Source organism: Cyprinodon tularosa, unplaced genomic scaffold (genome assembly GCF_016077235.1).
Source record: "Cyprinodon tularosa strain WSP-4 unplaced genomic scaffold, ASM1607723v1 ctg232, whole genome shotgun sequence".
Lineage (NCBI taxonomy): Eukaryota > Metazoa > Chordata > Actinopteri > Cyprinodontiformes > Cyprinodontidae > Cyprinodon > Cyprinodon tularosa.
In genome coordinates this window covers 800,026-815,879 of record NW_024038870.1, presented here as the reverse complement: position 1 = coordinate 815,879, position 15,854 = coordinate 800,026, and the positions used below count along the sequence as shown (strand labels likewise).

The following is a 15,854-nucleotide window of genomic DNA, read 5'->3' as shown; positions in this document are numbered from 1 at the left end:
GAGTTGTTGTAAAATGTCCAATATAAATTTGCTCTTCTTTCTGCTCCATTTCATTCAACACGCACTGATTTAGGAGTTATATTGTTATGTATATTCATTATAAAGTTTTTTTTAAATAAATAAATGAACAAATCCTAAGAACAGATTTGTGCTACATGACTATGTGACCTCAAGGAATATAAACTATTTTATATAATCTCAAATTATGGGACTGCACCTTTTTTTATTGCATAACAACATTTGGTAAATTAGATAGAAATAATCATAATTCAGTTTAACTTTACAAAAAACGGGAAATATAGTCACACAGGAAAATGATAGTGGTTAATTATTTTTTTTGTTTTTGATTTATCAAAAAAATGTTTAGCCCGAAACAATGTGCACACAAAACCATCAATAAATCTATTAATTTATTGATCCATCCGTCAGTCGATCCCTCCATCCATCTGTCCATCCATCCAGTGAGTGTGTACACTGTATGCATCTATTAACTTCAATGGTATAGCTGCTGCTTAGCTTTCAGAACACCTTTAAACAGCAAGCTGCAGCCAGTGGGCTTGCAGGCAGCTAAACTGAAACCTTAAAAAGGTTACGGCAGCATGACTGTAAATGAACCCAGAATCTCAGAATACCACTGATAAGATCTTTCAAACACAATTCTTCCTCAGTCTTAGTTTGGAAACAGGTTTGCATAGACAGAGGAACTGAATCACGGTGTAAAAGTTAAGTGTTTCCAATGACGGTAGAAAATTTTCAGTCTATATTTATAATCCTGCAACCATCGAAACTGTAACCTCTGACTCTCTAATTATATTAATAAAAATGCCTCTGACATACATGCTCTCTCACCGTAATATGGAAATTTGCAGCCTTTTTCTAAAGAACTAACCATGAACACATACTTAAAAATAACCAAAGACTACTGTAAAAAAAATTCATTTTATTCACACTTAAAGAACCAAGATATAATCACTGAAATGCATAAAAGTTGTAAGTACAATTTTTTTTTTCTTCAGATAATTACTTATATTATTTAAGTAAACTGTCTAAACCAACCTGGAAAAATGCACAAAATGTATTGTTTTCTAGACCTATTAGCTGGGAAACTTTCCCGCAGCAAGTGCCATCAAAGACCTGTAATAACTTTGAGTGGTTTACATAAATGTTTATAGATTTTGATCCACTTTTCTTTGCAGAAATGTTTTAATTCAGCCACACAGACAGTTAGTTGAGGCACAACCATAGCTTCAGGATTAGATGAGGTTCATTTATTTCATTATTTAAAAAAGAGGTGGAATATCTAATATTATTTGGATCACTGACCTTCTGTATAATCCAAGTGCTACAGCTTAAAATCTGAAATTGTTTGCTGGATATTCACCATCAGAACTTTTTGGTTGAGAGCAGAATTCGCAACTTATCCAGGTTCTGAAGCAGCAAAGAGGCTCTAAGTATCACGTTTGTCTGTATGTGGGGGAGTGTTGGCCTAGTGGTTAGAGCAGTGCGCTTGTTCTCTGAGAAGGTTGCAAGTACCTGATTCGATCCCCAAAGCCTCCACTCTGGGTTCCTGAGCAAGGCACTCCATTCTGAGATCTATAAAGTTAAATTATTATTTTTATAATTAAGTATGATGTTCTTTTTCTAAATTGCTATTGCTTTTATGAAATAGGACTCACAGGCTCTGAAAGAATGAGGTTTTGTATTGTCAGTTCCAGAAAAAACATGGGTTTCATTAAGAAAGTGATAAGATTTCTTTCATTATTTTTGGTCAGGAGTAGTATCCACCTTGAAAGTCTCCCATGGAAAACATTTTTGCCTAATTGCTAAATGAGTTTAATTAGCTGTATAAGGCATTCAGTGTTACAGATCCTGGATAAATCATTAAAATACTCTTGGACGTAATACTGTCAGGGCTTTGAGTCCTCTGAGGGCTCAACACTGTTCTACATTTTCTTATTTTATGGTTTACAAACAACTAGACAAAGGAAAATTTCAAAGATTAATTTAAAACCACAGCACAAAAGAATTTGGTTTTATAATCGATAGAGAATGAGTCCTACTGTTGGAGATGGGAATGGAGCTCAAGGGGAGGGGATTATATCCATAGAGTCTGAGGTGGGCAGGTGGTAGAGCACGGTAGCCAGATTTATTGCTTCCGATGCAACTACCCTCCCGAGTTGGAACAGAGAAAGGCTGGTGAGTGATAATATCAGGTTAGCAACCAGAAGAAGCAATGAGGAGATTTGCCTTTATTGACATAGATTTTTTCCAATAATCACAAGAAGATAACTGGCAAATCCTCCAAGCATGCTAGACACATATTTTATGTAGAGCCAAATTTCTTATATGAAAGCAAAACAATCTGGCATCTGCCTCAGGTAGTCTGCTCCTCCTTATACTCCTTCTGATTGGCCTTGACAAGATGCCCCTTTTTAGGGATCACCTGCCAGTGCCACTGTTTAATAATAAGAGAGACCCATGTTTGACAAAGACAACGGCAGATGAGCCCAGTGAAGAAGTGTGTAACAGCTGTAAACAAAATTACATCAGTTGATCCTGTGGAGCCAAGCGAGGGCAGAGATGAAGCTGAGAGCTTGCTGACAGAGTTGACCGCGTCCCTTAGCAAAAAGTAGTATACTTGAGGTAAATTCTATTAAGAATACTTAAGTATAAGTTTAGAAATTATACCGAACAATGTACTTTTAGTGTACTTGAAGTATTACCAAAGTAATACTTCTTCGAAATAAATTGGGACATTTTTAAGTTTACTAAAGTATACTTAAAGTATACTTTAGTAAACAATAAAGTAAACAATAGTATAGTCAAATACACTTGACTATTCTATTGTTTTAGAATAAGTAAACCCTAAGTGCACTGCCTGATTTTAAGTATGAAATTATTGCACTTTTAGTATACTTGAATAAACTACTTTTTGCTAAGGGGTGGCAGACGGGTTTAGAGTGACGGTGTGCGAGTTTAAACGACAAACATTGTTCTCACTGCACGCTCTGTTCAGTGGCACCAAAATTATGCCATAAATGTTGAGCAAAAGAACACGACTTTAATATTCGATTGAAAGTACTATGTAATGTGATTTATTCAATAAATAAATTATAAATAGATCAGTTGCATTTCCTGCACATGCCTTTTATTTATGATAGAGGAGCCAGAGCATTTATCGTACATTTATCGTTATCGAGGTAAAGGAGCTCAATTTATTGTGATATTGGTCATATCCTATGTACACACAGCATTCTGCCCACAGCTCTGTGGAAATGGTAGGGCTCGACCCATGGAAGTGACTCTGCACTCTTTCAATTCCTTTCTTATTAAACTTTTGTGATGAAACAGCAATTTGATTAGGGAGAATGACATAAAGAGGCAGCTGAATGTGAACCTGCTGCTGCCAGAGGGAGGTTTTCCATTAAGTTTTATTATTGAAGTCCTATCTTATTGTGCATTTTTGTAAGTTTCTCTGTATAAACATTAGAAATGAAAACCATTATTTACAAATATAAAGCAGAAAAATTAACTGCTGGAAGTAGGACATGTTTCTGAGAGAGGTCAGTTACAGACGAGTGGTCTTTCTGCTTTGGCTTTAGTGTCCTTACTCGTTTGCACTATTCAAAAAGAACTTCTGTTTTTCCCGTATGAAGATTAATCTTTGTTTTTAGGGTTAGTGGATGTCTGTTGAGGACCCAGTGCAGAGACGGAAGGCATAGATGGTTTCTTGCAGATTTAATGCTGAGGTAGGTTTCATGATTTCAGTCCTGCTCTGTTTGTGTTCACTCTACGGCTCTGTTCGAAAACCTGTTCTGCATCCTCCAAGGATGCGGTCTACTGAGACTGGATCCTTTTGCACATCTCTGATGTTGCTGCTATTTTCAAATATCCATTGCTGGAAAAATGTCCATAGCTGCATATTGGTTATTTATTCTCCAGTTTTATGTTGTTAAAACACTTTACAGTATTTTATTGTTTATATTTTAACTCTTCCTAATTATGTTAGTCTTATACATTTTTCTAATGTCCACATTTGTGTGACCATTTTAATAATCTTTCTGCTGCTGTAAATTTGCCCATTGTGGGACAATAAAGGGATTTTCTATTCTATTCTATAAAAGGGTTAGAAATATATAAGTGAATCCAAACAATGTATGTATAAAAAAATCGCTAATATTCAACAACAAAAAATACTTAGTTAAGCATATTGTGCAAAACAGCAATAAAAAATTAAACTCCTATCAGATTTATAGTCCCCACACTGCAGATATATTAGAATCTGTCCTTAAATTACAGCCAAACCCATTTAACAGTAACAGATTATAACCTTTAGATAAATCAAACATTACCACCACATATCTGACTCAAGAACCATTAAAACAACTATTTTCATTCAATTCAGACGAAACTATTCACACACTTGTATCATATTAAACTGAACTTCCAATTTTCACCACTGCTCGGCACCAAGTAACCTTTCCTCTGATCACGGAGCAAATCACGGCTTGCTTGGTCTTGCAATGAATCCTGGGTAAACCAAGGATACCGAGGATACATCGGACCCGTCCTTCAAATCGGGCAAAAAGAAGGACGCATTTTAAGGCCGCATAACGAGGACTCTTGGAATCCGACCAGACCTCGGCGCTGCGCTATGACATAATCGTCCTTCGAATCTGGCCTTCTAAGGACGCGTCCCAAGATTTCGAACAGAGCCAACCTGTCCTGATCAGCACTGATTGTTCCCACCTGGGCTCTCTATTTAAGCTCCTGCTTTTCTCGTGCTCTGAGTGATATTGTCTGCGTTTCACAGCTTTAAAGCCCTGCTACATGAGCGAAGTGGATTGGACTGGAAAAAGGTTTCTAACTGGATTGTGGATGTCTGTACCTCTGCTCCATCATGTTCTACCACTGTCTTTACTGTTGACAAAATCAACGTATTTCCTGGATGTAAAACCTTCAAACTCACGTATTAGCAATCAAACCTGATTACATTGGGGAATTTGTGTCTGCATGTCCAATACTTTTCCAATCAAAAGAGTGCTCGTATCTCGGATCCTAACTTGCTGTACAGACAGCATATGTGATGACAAAAGAGATGAAAAGAGATTCAAACCTTCATACCACCTAGGTTTTTATTTTCCTTTGATCATCGTACATGTAGATAAAATCAATATACGGTAGGCAGTCATCTTTCACTATTGCACAGTCTTCACACATGTGCATGACTGACATCAGCAATTTCATGAGGTATCTTGTGTTTAAAAAATGAGCGACACAAATGATTAAACAGTTTTTCAAACATTTGTACCAGAAAATCTGAAAATATCAATTTAACACAGGCAAACTATAAAAAGACCTGTTTCAAACCGCTTGAGGTTAAATATTTTACTGTGACTCACAAGATTTCCAGGAAGGCAAAGACAAATGCTGATCAAACTGTTTTGTGGTACAGAAGATTATGTTTATCTCTACATCACATCTGTGCTGTCCCTTCAGTACAACTTCATTTGTGACGTGATGAGACTCGGTTTGACAATTGTCCCCTTGTGGAAAGTAAAAGGAATACTGAAACCTCAAATGAACCTTTTTTTTTTTTTTCCTGCAGACATATTCAACTCGGAACGATCAGCATCACCAAACTAAAAAAAAAAAAAGTTTTCCCTTCCTCTTTTGAACAGAATTTATACAAGGTGCTGAGCTTAGTCTCAGCAGAACGAAGTAGAAGAGAATCAACTCGATCATCATCTTTAACCAACAGCATCATGAAGAGTCTCTTTCTGTCTCTGGGAACGCTGCTTCTCATTGCCTTCTACTGTGATGCAGTTCGTAAGTAATCTCTGCTTTAACATTTATGCATAAGAATGTTTCTGGAATATATCTACATGCAGATTTGTTTTGCTTTTCTTACAGCTCAGGCAGTTCTGTTCAGCACGGCTCCTGTAACCTGCTGTAACAAGTTCAGCACCTTTAAAATACCAGAAAGTCGTGTGTCTGACATAAAAAAGACCCACAGCTCCTGCTTAAGGCAAGGATTCATGTAAGTTTGCTATTTACTGTTTCAACAAGTTTGTCTTTTTTTTTTTTCAAAGAGTGATCTATTTTTGTGTTTTTATTTTCTGCAGTGTTAAGACTGTAGCGGGACGACGAATCTGCTTTAAACAGTCTGATGATTGGGCTCAGAAGCCCTTCTATCGAAAGAGGATTTCTGAAGGCAGTGGTCGGCAACCATAAACATAACAAGCTATATTATGTAATACATTATGTGAATGCTATCTATTGAAATAAGCTTTAATTTGTTTTGTATTTAAATAAAAAGATGCCTTTTATAAGAGATTCCTTATGTGTTTTTTAATGACTGGGTGAGACGTTGTGCTTTAAAGTGACAGAAACCTGTTTGTAAATAGATCACTTTAAAATCTCTTTATTTGGTTTTTATGAAGTTTTAGTAATAGGACAATTTAAAAAAGGCTCTACATAAAAAAAAAAAAAAAAAAGATGCACAGGAAATTACACTGCATGATATAAACAGTTGAAGCAAAATTTGGGCGCAAATTCAAACAACTTCATGTTTCATTACACAGTTTAAAGAAACATTAGATTTTTTGCTTTCTGCTTTTTTACCCAGAAAAAATAAAAATCTAAAATCAAACTCAAAATCTTATTTTCATAGTTTTTAACATAAATGTGGAATGAACAAGTTGTATAGGGAAATTAGAGAATGGAGAAAATATAGTGAAAATATGTTTAGGAGAGAAAAAGAGAACAATGGTGAAGTGCTCCGCTTGCTTAGGTTTTAGTGAGGATGCAGGCAGCTTTATTCTGAATCAATGCATCTGTTCACTTTTTTAGAGCCTGTAAAGAAACTGTTGCAGTGTGATTTTTTTAAAGATATTAATTTGCATAAAAAATGCTCTTGAAAGTTTTTTTCTGTCACCTCCATCACTATCAAAACCCCCCAAATCTTTATTTGTAAAATAAGCAAACCATGCAAATAGGACATGCAACACATTTAACAACCTGAAGAAAAAAAAACATAAATTGAATTGAATTCAGTCATAAAGACATTTAAATTCAAGAATATTTAGCTTATTGGTACAATGTTTTCATAGGAAATCCAGCTGTTTGGAGCTACTCTCTGATTAGCATTAATCCCCCCTACTTAAAACAGAGGAAGTAACAGCAAATAACTGATTGCATCAATCTGTCAGCCTTAGTGTGAGGGAAATCCCATATAACCGTGGGCGGCCGTCTATCAGACAGGAGGTGGGAGGGTGAGCAGAAATGCATTGACTCTTCTGGACATAAGACCCTTATTTAGCAAGGTGCTAAACTCAAACCAACATCAAATCTAACAGTTTCACTTGATCTGAAGCGCTGATTAGTACAGTTTTTAGATCAACTGTAAGTTTCTCTTTCTAAAGGTCCTTCATAGTTATCAATATTTAAGTTTTACCCTGATTAAGCTGAGATAAATGCTCTATCAACAAAAGAAGGTGGAGCATCATCAATAGAAGCTGGTAGAAATTAGTCACATTCATTATTAGATTTACTTGAGTTTGCTTAAAAATACTTTTATTAATTGATTTATGACATTTAACTTTTACTTGATTGAAAATATGAAATATTACTACGCTTAAACAACCTAAGCTACTCTAGCTATCATAAGTAACTGCACGTAATAAGGACCAAGTTTAATTTTAAAAATCAACCAGAGACACACACAGTTCTGTTTAAGTAAGACTTCTTTTTTATACTCAAGCTTTATTGTTTTGATGTTATCTATCTGCTGATTTTATTGTGTCATTTGGAGGTCAACAATAAACAATATACTGTATAGTGCTACTAGAAATAACTTACCCTGTTCTAACCAATATACAGTATATACTAAAAAGGTTTAGTTTGACATGTTTTATGTTTGATAGATTACATATTCAAAGTGATTCCTTCACCTAAAATCATTAATATGCTATTATGTTTTTTTATCAAATTCTTTAAAAAAACTAGAATGTGAATAGAACTTTATTTTTTGTGTATATTCACGTCTTCTGTTAAATCAGATTACTTCCTCAGTACTGGGTGACCTTCATTCCAAATATTTTTTTCCTATTACTTGATCATTCCTTGCATTTTTATTTTTTAGCTTTACTTCGACAAAATATAGACTTAGACAAACTTTATTGTCAGTTTGTTTGCACAGAGTATATACTACATGGAATTTCGTTGCATACAGCTTTTCAACAGTGTAATGCTGTTGCAGTTGGAGTAGATAAATATTAACAATATAAAGTGCAGCAGTGATCAGAATATTACAATGTAGGAAAAAAGAAACCAGTTTAAAAAAAATGGTGCAAAAGGGCATTAATATGGAAAGGTTCAGTGCAGTGCAAAATAAATATGGTGGAAAAAAAGCAGTAGAACATTGAGTTGTATCCTATCTAAAAGGATAATAAAAGTTCAGCAACGTCTGTAGTGCAACATAATGTGCAAGTGTGATGCAGAGTCAAGTTTAGAGTTCAACTGTTCAGCAGTCTGATGGCGGCGATGAAAAAGCTGCTAAAGAACCTGCTGGTCCTGCATCGAATGCTGCAAAGCCTCTTCCCAGAGGGTCGCAGAGGGAACAGTCCATGGTGGGGGTCTGAGGGGTCACTCATGAAGTTGATGCTGTTGATAAGCATTGGAGCTTGGTTAGGCCAATTATTTCTGAAGTCGACAGTTATTACAAAGAAGTTGTCCTACTCTTGTTTTGCTCACTGCGCGTCAGTGTAGCAGTGAAAACGGATGTAGGATCGTCTCCATTGGCACCATCTCCTCCACTGTTTACATCCTGATCAATACTGCACTTTATAAATGGAAATTTCATTTCTCAATTGTAAGCTGCTCATTCACTGTTTAAAGGCAGTATGCATCGAAATTTCTTTTTGTAAGTAACTATTTAACCTTTATAAAATATTTTCATAATTTTTGTTATTATATACCGATTTACAACTTATTGAATAATACCTCTTCGTGGTTTGAGGGGGTTTGTATCACTTTCAAGCAAATTTGAGGAGGGTTGCAGTAACCCTAAACACTAAACAACCACAAATGTGCAGACTGCTTTACGACATAAGTAAAGAAGCCCTCCTTTCCCCATTCATTATAAGGAATGAAGTTGATGTGACTATGTTTCCCTGAGACATGCAAATTGAGCAGGGTTGATATTCAGGCAATGCACCACCATCCCTGCTGGGATCTATACGTGTGTTTACTGTTAAATTATCAAACACTACATTATACATTCAACGGTCACTTTATTAGGTACCCCATGCTAGTAACGGGTTGGACCCCTTTTTGCCTTCAGAACTGCCTCAATTCTTCGTGGCATAGATTCAACAAGGTGCTGGAAGCATTCCTCAGGGAGTTTGGTCCATATTGACATGATGGCATCACACAGTTGCCGCAGATTTGTCGGCTGCACATCCATGATGCGAATCTCCCGTTCCACCACATCCCAAAGATGCTCTATTGGATTGAGATCTGGTGACTGTGGAGGCCATTTGAGTACAGTGAACTCATTGTCATGTTCAAGAAACCAGTCTGAGATGATTCCAGCTTTATGACATGGCGCATTATCCTGCTGAAAGTAGCCATCAGAAGTTGGGTACATTGTGGTCATAAAGGGATGGACATGGTCATCAACAATACTCAGGTAGGCTGTGGCGTTGCAACAATGCTCAATTGGTACCAAGGGGTCCAAAGAGTGCAGAGAAAATATTACCCACACCATGACACCACCACCACCAGCCTGAACCGTTGATACAAGGCTGGATGGATCCATGCTTTCATGTTGTAGACGCCAAATTCTGACCCTACCATCCGAATGTCGCAGCAGAAATCGAGACTCATCAGACCAGGCAACGTTTTTCCAATCTTCTATTGTCCAATTTCCATGAGCTTGTGCAAATTGTAGCCTTAGTTTCCTGTTCTTAGCTGAAAGGAGTGGCACCCGGTGTGGTATTCTGCTGCTGTGGCCCATCTGCCTCAAAGTTTGACGTACTGTGCGTTCAGAGATGCTCTTCTGCCCACCTTGGTTGTAACGGGTGTTTATTTAAGTCACTGATGCCCTTCTATCAGCTCGAACCAGTCTGGCCATTCTCCTCTGACCTCTGGCATCAACAAGGCATTTCCGTCCACAGAACTGCCGCTCACTGGATGTTTTTTTTCTTTTTCGGACCATTCTCTGTAAACCCTAGAGATGGTTGTGCGTGAAAATCCCAGTAGATCAGCAGTTTCTGAAATACTCAGACCAACCCTTCTGGCACCAACAATCATGCCACGTTCAAAGTCACTCAAATCACCTTTCTTCCCCATACTGATGCTCAGTTTGAACTGCAGGAGATTGTCTTGACCATGTCTACATGCCTAAATGCACTGAGTTGCCGCCATGTGATTGGCTGCTTAGAAATTAAGTGTTAACAAGCAGTTGGACAGGTGTACCTAATAAAGTGGCCGGTGAGTGTATTTATCGGTTTCAAAGCTCTAAACTTAGGCGAGGTGGGAGGTACATCAGTACATTACAAAACCAAAGTTAAATGTTTCTTAGTTTCATCATCGTCTAGACTTTCACACAGCCACTGGAAACAGAAATGTTGTTCAATCCAATTGCAGGCGACCGGGAGATCAGGATTTTACCACACTATGCGCTGCTCCTCATGGGAAATGCTGTCTTCCTCCAGGCAAAAAATACAGGTTTTATCCAGTGGGGGGAGCCAAATTCAACAAAGTTCTTTAGAACGGCTTAAAAAAAAAAAAAAAAGGTGACGTAATTGATTCACATTTTTTGAGGTAATCTGTTTCCACATAACTTTCCATTTCAGTTAACTTATTCAGGATTGCAATATGGATTGTACTTCTGATGTGCAAAGTAAAACCCTACACATTTTGAATTGGTAAGCACACAATTTTGAGCAAATAATCTTGTGCTACAGCAACTGAGAAAAGGGTTATTGGTATGTTTTTTTTTTTTAAATCAGGCATTAGTTTATAAAAATGTTATTCCTGCTGTCTGTTTTGTGCCTTTATCTTTGACAACTAGCGAATATCGGCTGCTAGCATTTTAACAAACATTTTGATATGTGGTGATTGAGTCTTGCTGGTGCAATCAGGTCACAAAGGAATAAAACTTCAGATCAGCTTAGAAGGTAACATTTTGAGAGAAAATTTTATAAATGTGCTTCTTAAAGTGCAGTAAGCGGTAACTTGGCATTTCTAAATATCCTTTTTAAGAAAGTCATATTGTTTAAAGTCTTGACACAGCTGTGGTTTGAGTAGAGCATGTCTGAGGGAGTGTCTGCAGATGGGTGAGTCAGAACAAGGTCTAGAATGCGGTCTTTGTGTTCAATAGGCTGTGTCATACGTTGAGTGCTAAAATAGCTAAAATAAGATGCAAAAAGCCAAAGGATAAAGAATCAAGTGGATTTTCAAGGTGCAAATTAAACTAACTAAACAACAAGGCTAGAGGATCCTTAAATAAACAAAGTAATTAATAAAACCAAGAGAAAAATCCCTTTGCTGTACTGTTTTACCAAGAAGAGTTGGATAGAAGCAAATACAACTATTCAAAGGAAGAAAAGCTGTTCAAATACAATTCTTTAAAAAAAACCTGTCCTTACGAAGAATGCTGCTTTGCAACCATGTTTTATGTGTTTCCGGCATTCATGTGTAAAGTTAGAATTGGGTGCGGAGGATTTGTAGAATCCTCTGCACTATTTTTTTTTTAATACAACAAGATATAATCAGTTTTCTGCTTTAAAAATCATTGTTTTTTTTTAATGAAACAGGAAACACAACAGATCACTGGGGACAAATAACAGCAGAGATCAAGCAGTAAGTTGAGAAATGTAAGAGTGATTTTAATTAACGAAAAGGAACAAAAATACAACAAATCAACAGAAGAGAAAAAAACAAAAACAGTTAGGGACCAAAACACTGAGGTACTTAGGTAAAGTAGTACCAATAGTAATCAAAATCATCAAAATATTAATATCAAAGTCAGACAAGTCACAACTGCTGCAGGTGTTGGAAGCCTGATATTAGAAAGGGTTTGATTGGAGGAACACAAAGAAGACTAAATAAACATGTAAAAAAAAAGAAAAGTCACAAACATTTTAAAATTTTACTTATAATAGTTATAAGTAAAATGAGCCACATGGTAACATAAGGAGAATAATGGCTGCAGGCAACATATCTGTGGTTCAACAACAGAAGAGATGCTGTTATCTCAATGTGAAGATAAAAAAGGCCAAATCATGGAGTAGTAAACAGGGCATGACCTTTGAAAGTAACCTTAACTAAGAGAAGCCTGCCTTAACAACAAGATTAAAAAAGTAACTAAAGGCTCTAAAAAAAAGCTAAAGAGCCACATAAAACTCTCCTGGCAATACTCAAAACCCTGACACATACAAATTTCTTAAAAAAACAAACAAATGTAACTTCTCATCTCATGCTTTATAAGGTACGATCTTTATTGGGGTTTTTTATTGTGTAAACACATCAGATGACATTTTGTTCTCTCAGATATGATCAAGAGATCTGCAGCAAAATGCTGCGCAAACAAGCAGTGTAACCATTTCCATTCACTGATAAAATCACTGAGGTTTCCGCTGCACTGCATTTGTAGCAGATAATCTATACCATTGTTTGACCTTGGCCCACTTAAAGAGATCAGCATCAGATAAGCCACGGTTTGTTCCGATACAATCTCAAGAAATGTCTGAGCTAAGGTGCAACCTCCAGTCTTATCTCCATCTAAATCACATCAGCAGCCCACTTGCAGAAAAAAAAGGTGGGTGAATTTAGGTCAAAGAGAACACTATATTGGACTGACTTTATTGGGAAATATTTAAAATGTTTTGAAAAGATTAGAAAAGAAAGTTTTTGATGCGTACAATATTTACCAAATATAACCTGATTTATCCGATAAATTCAATTTTCAACATTACAAATGCATTCATATTTTATATACACGTAGACAAAAGTACAAGGAAAGATTGATCGGGAACCGAAGGACTGGCTGGGGTCAATGATTGCATTCAGAGACATGGTACTTTCCCAGAGAGCATTGGTATTTAGATGCTGTTGGGACAGAGTGTTAGTGAAAAGGAAACTACAACTTGTTACATAATACAGAATTAGATTATGCATTGTTTTAAATCACAAACTGCTACGTATTTCCTCAATGTAAAATATTATTACCCAAAATCTCTAGGTAATCAATCTCTAGTTATAGAGATATCTGCTAGGACCAATTCTCTTTACTTTATATATGCTCCCAATCGGTAGAGTTATTAGACAGCATGGGATTAATTTCCACTGTTATGCTGATGATACCCAGCTATATCTGTCTATAAATCCAGATGAAACGAACCCATTACATAGATTACAGGCATGTCTTGAAGACATAAAAACCTGGATGACTCTTAACTTTCTCCCTCTGAATGCAGACAAAACAGAAGTTATAGTCTTTGGACCAGAGTCTTTGAAAAAGAAGCTGATTAGTCAGTCACTTCATTTGGATGGGATTAAACTGATTTCAGATAATAAAGCTAAATCTTGGTGTTATTTTTGATCAGGAGCTGTTATTTGAATCCCATATTAAAGAGGTTTCTAGAATTTCCTTCTTTCATTTGCGGAATGTTGCAAAAATGAGAAATATCCTGTCCAGGGGTGATGCTGAGAAACTAGTCCATGCATTTGTTACTTCAAGGCTGGACTATTGTAATTCTTTACTATCAGGAAGTCCACAACTGTAGTTAAAAGCCTTCAGCTGATCCAAAATGCTGCAGCCAGAGCAGACATCTCAAGTCTCCCTGAAGTTCCGGGAGTCTCCCTGATATAAATAGTTGTTCACAGACGCCTGCAAGTCGGATAAATTATCCCGGATTTTAGACTATGAAAGGTGCTGTTTTATTTTTTAATGCAAGTGAGAGCGAGCAGGCAGTACAATAATTTGTGCATCATGTGCGGATTGGAAAAGTTTCACTGGGTTACTCTCTGACAGTCACCTAGTTACCGCTCAAAGCTGTGCATCCTGTGAAACGGCAGAGGTAAAAAACTAAAGATTATCCATGTCTAGTGAAGGTGAGGAACAGTGGCATATCTAGACCAACTTTACCAGGGGACCAGGAGGGGGCCAGCATGTTTTCATGTGGGCACAGAAAAGCATGAAATAAATAATCAGGGCAAGGGATTTAAATATATTAAGAGAGCTGCATGAAGTAAAAATTCTTTTCAACTAGGTTCAATAGAAATTCTATTTCTTATGAGGTAAATTACTTAATTTGAGTTAAAACTACTGTTGGAGAAGTAGTTTCTGTATGCTACTGGGGCCATGGTGTCATGAGCTCAGGACTTATGACCCAGGATTCCAGTTAGGAAGTGGGAAAATTCCCGATGTTTATTAAAAATCAGAACAGAACGGGAGATATGGATTTTCAGCGGCTGCGGGGGGTGGGGGGGGTGGGGGGGGGGGGGTGGGGGGGGTGTACATAGGAGAAACATAGGTAAGTGTCCATGATAATCTGACTGAAGATGAGAAGATGATTATCCATGTGAGTCACTTACCTGGTTCAACACTTTAGTCCGGGAAGTGAGATTCAGATGCTGCAGCACCAGTGCACGAGCAGGAATCTGAGCCAGGTCAGGGAAACAGATCAGAGATCCATAAGTCCCTAACCCGGTAAGGGGTTCCAATCAGAACGGGAACAGGCAGGTCCAGGGTTCCATGAGTCCAAAAGACAGTGCAGGCAGAACGTTCAGATGGGAACAGGAAAGCTCAGTAGTCGATAGGCAAAACAAAGCATGATAACAGGAAAACTGTGGTACGCTAAAACTTGACATGATCAGGAACTCTACGAAAACACAAAAAAAAAAAACTCTCAACACTGGCCTCTGGGAATGAGAACATGAACTAAAGTTAAAATCAGGAACAATGTCAGAAATAGCAACAATGATCATAATTCTTGGCAGGCAGGTATTTCTTGGCATTTATCTGTCCACCAAAACTCTCAACTTTAGGGCAGCCATGCATAAGAAATATGAAAACATTAAGAATATGTTTAAAAGTTCCCTTTTCATTCATATTTTAATCTGTTTTCTCATCAGTGTGTGAGAGGGGTGGCAATTCTCTGCATGCTGTAAAACCTGTTGTGAGTCTGTCACAGTAGATAAATTGCAAATCTTCTTTTGGAAAGTAAGCTTCTATAAGTGATGCAAACAGCAGCTTTTAAAGAGAGCGTGCACGAGGAGAAATGGGCTTGTGCACGCCTGTAATAGGTGTTCCCTGTCGGGAGCAGGCACAGGGCTTTGCATGGGCTTTTTTTTTTTAAGTGTCTTTTCAAAAAATTGCAAAAATCCTCCACTATACCTTTAAGAGACTGACAATAAACGGAGAACAACGCAAACTATCATCATACGCAGATGATGTGTTTCTGTATCTCCCTGGACCTACAATAACAATCCCACACATAAAGGATATTACTTCCACATTTTGGTATTTTCAGGATTTAAAGTTAAAGTTCCAACAGCCCATACAGACTCTGCCTTTCTTGGATGTCCTGCTAGGTGAGATTTAAACGATTGAGTGGACTAGGACCACATTGAAGATTTGGAGGAAAATAAAGATATCCTGTTCTGCCTAAAACAATTTTAGCACTAACTAACATTGGTTTTATAAATGGTTTTGTCCCCTCACAGTTATGGACTCAAGATTTAGAAATTGGTCTAAGCATGATCTAACAAACCTACATCAAAGATGTCTTTTTTTTTTTTTTAAATATAAGAATATAATTCTGTGAGGTGTGGTGGATGTTTGC

The 15,854-nt window shown here is 37.0% G+C and overlaps 1 protein-coding gene across 1 annotated transcript; it reads left to right on the top strand.

Moving 5' to 3' along the window:
* The first annotated feature begins 5,610 nt into the window (after positions 1-5,610).
* On the top strand, positions 5,611-6,336 carry LOC119784699 (C-C motif chemokine 4-like). The gene is made up of 3 exons (XM_038286892.1): positions 5,611-5,829; positions 5,914-6,040; positions 6,126-6,336. Exons 1-3 carry the CDS (start codon positions 5,766-5,768, stop codon positions 6,232-6,234), a joined length of 300 nt encoding a protein of 99 aa, XP_038142820.1. The 5' UTR covers positions 5,611-5,765; the 3' UTR covers positions 6,235-6,336.
* The last annotated feature ends 9,518 nt before the right edge of the window (positions 6,337-15,854 follow it).

Bases quoted from the DNA above. Each gene is read 5' to 3' on its own strand.
- LOC119784699 (XM_038286892.1), top strand. From the start codon at position 5,766: ATGAAGAGTCTCTTTCTGTCTCTGGGAACGCTGCTTCTCATTGCCTTC. The intron at 5,830-5,913 runs GTAAGTAATCTC...CTTTTCTTACAG, and splicing joins CTTCTACTGTGATGCAGTTC to CTCAGGCAGTTCTGTTCAGC. The intron at 6,041-6,125 runs GTAAGTTTGCTA...TATTTTCTGCAG, and splicing joins TGCTTAAGGCAAGGATTCAT to TGTTAAGACTGTAGCGGGAC.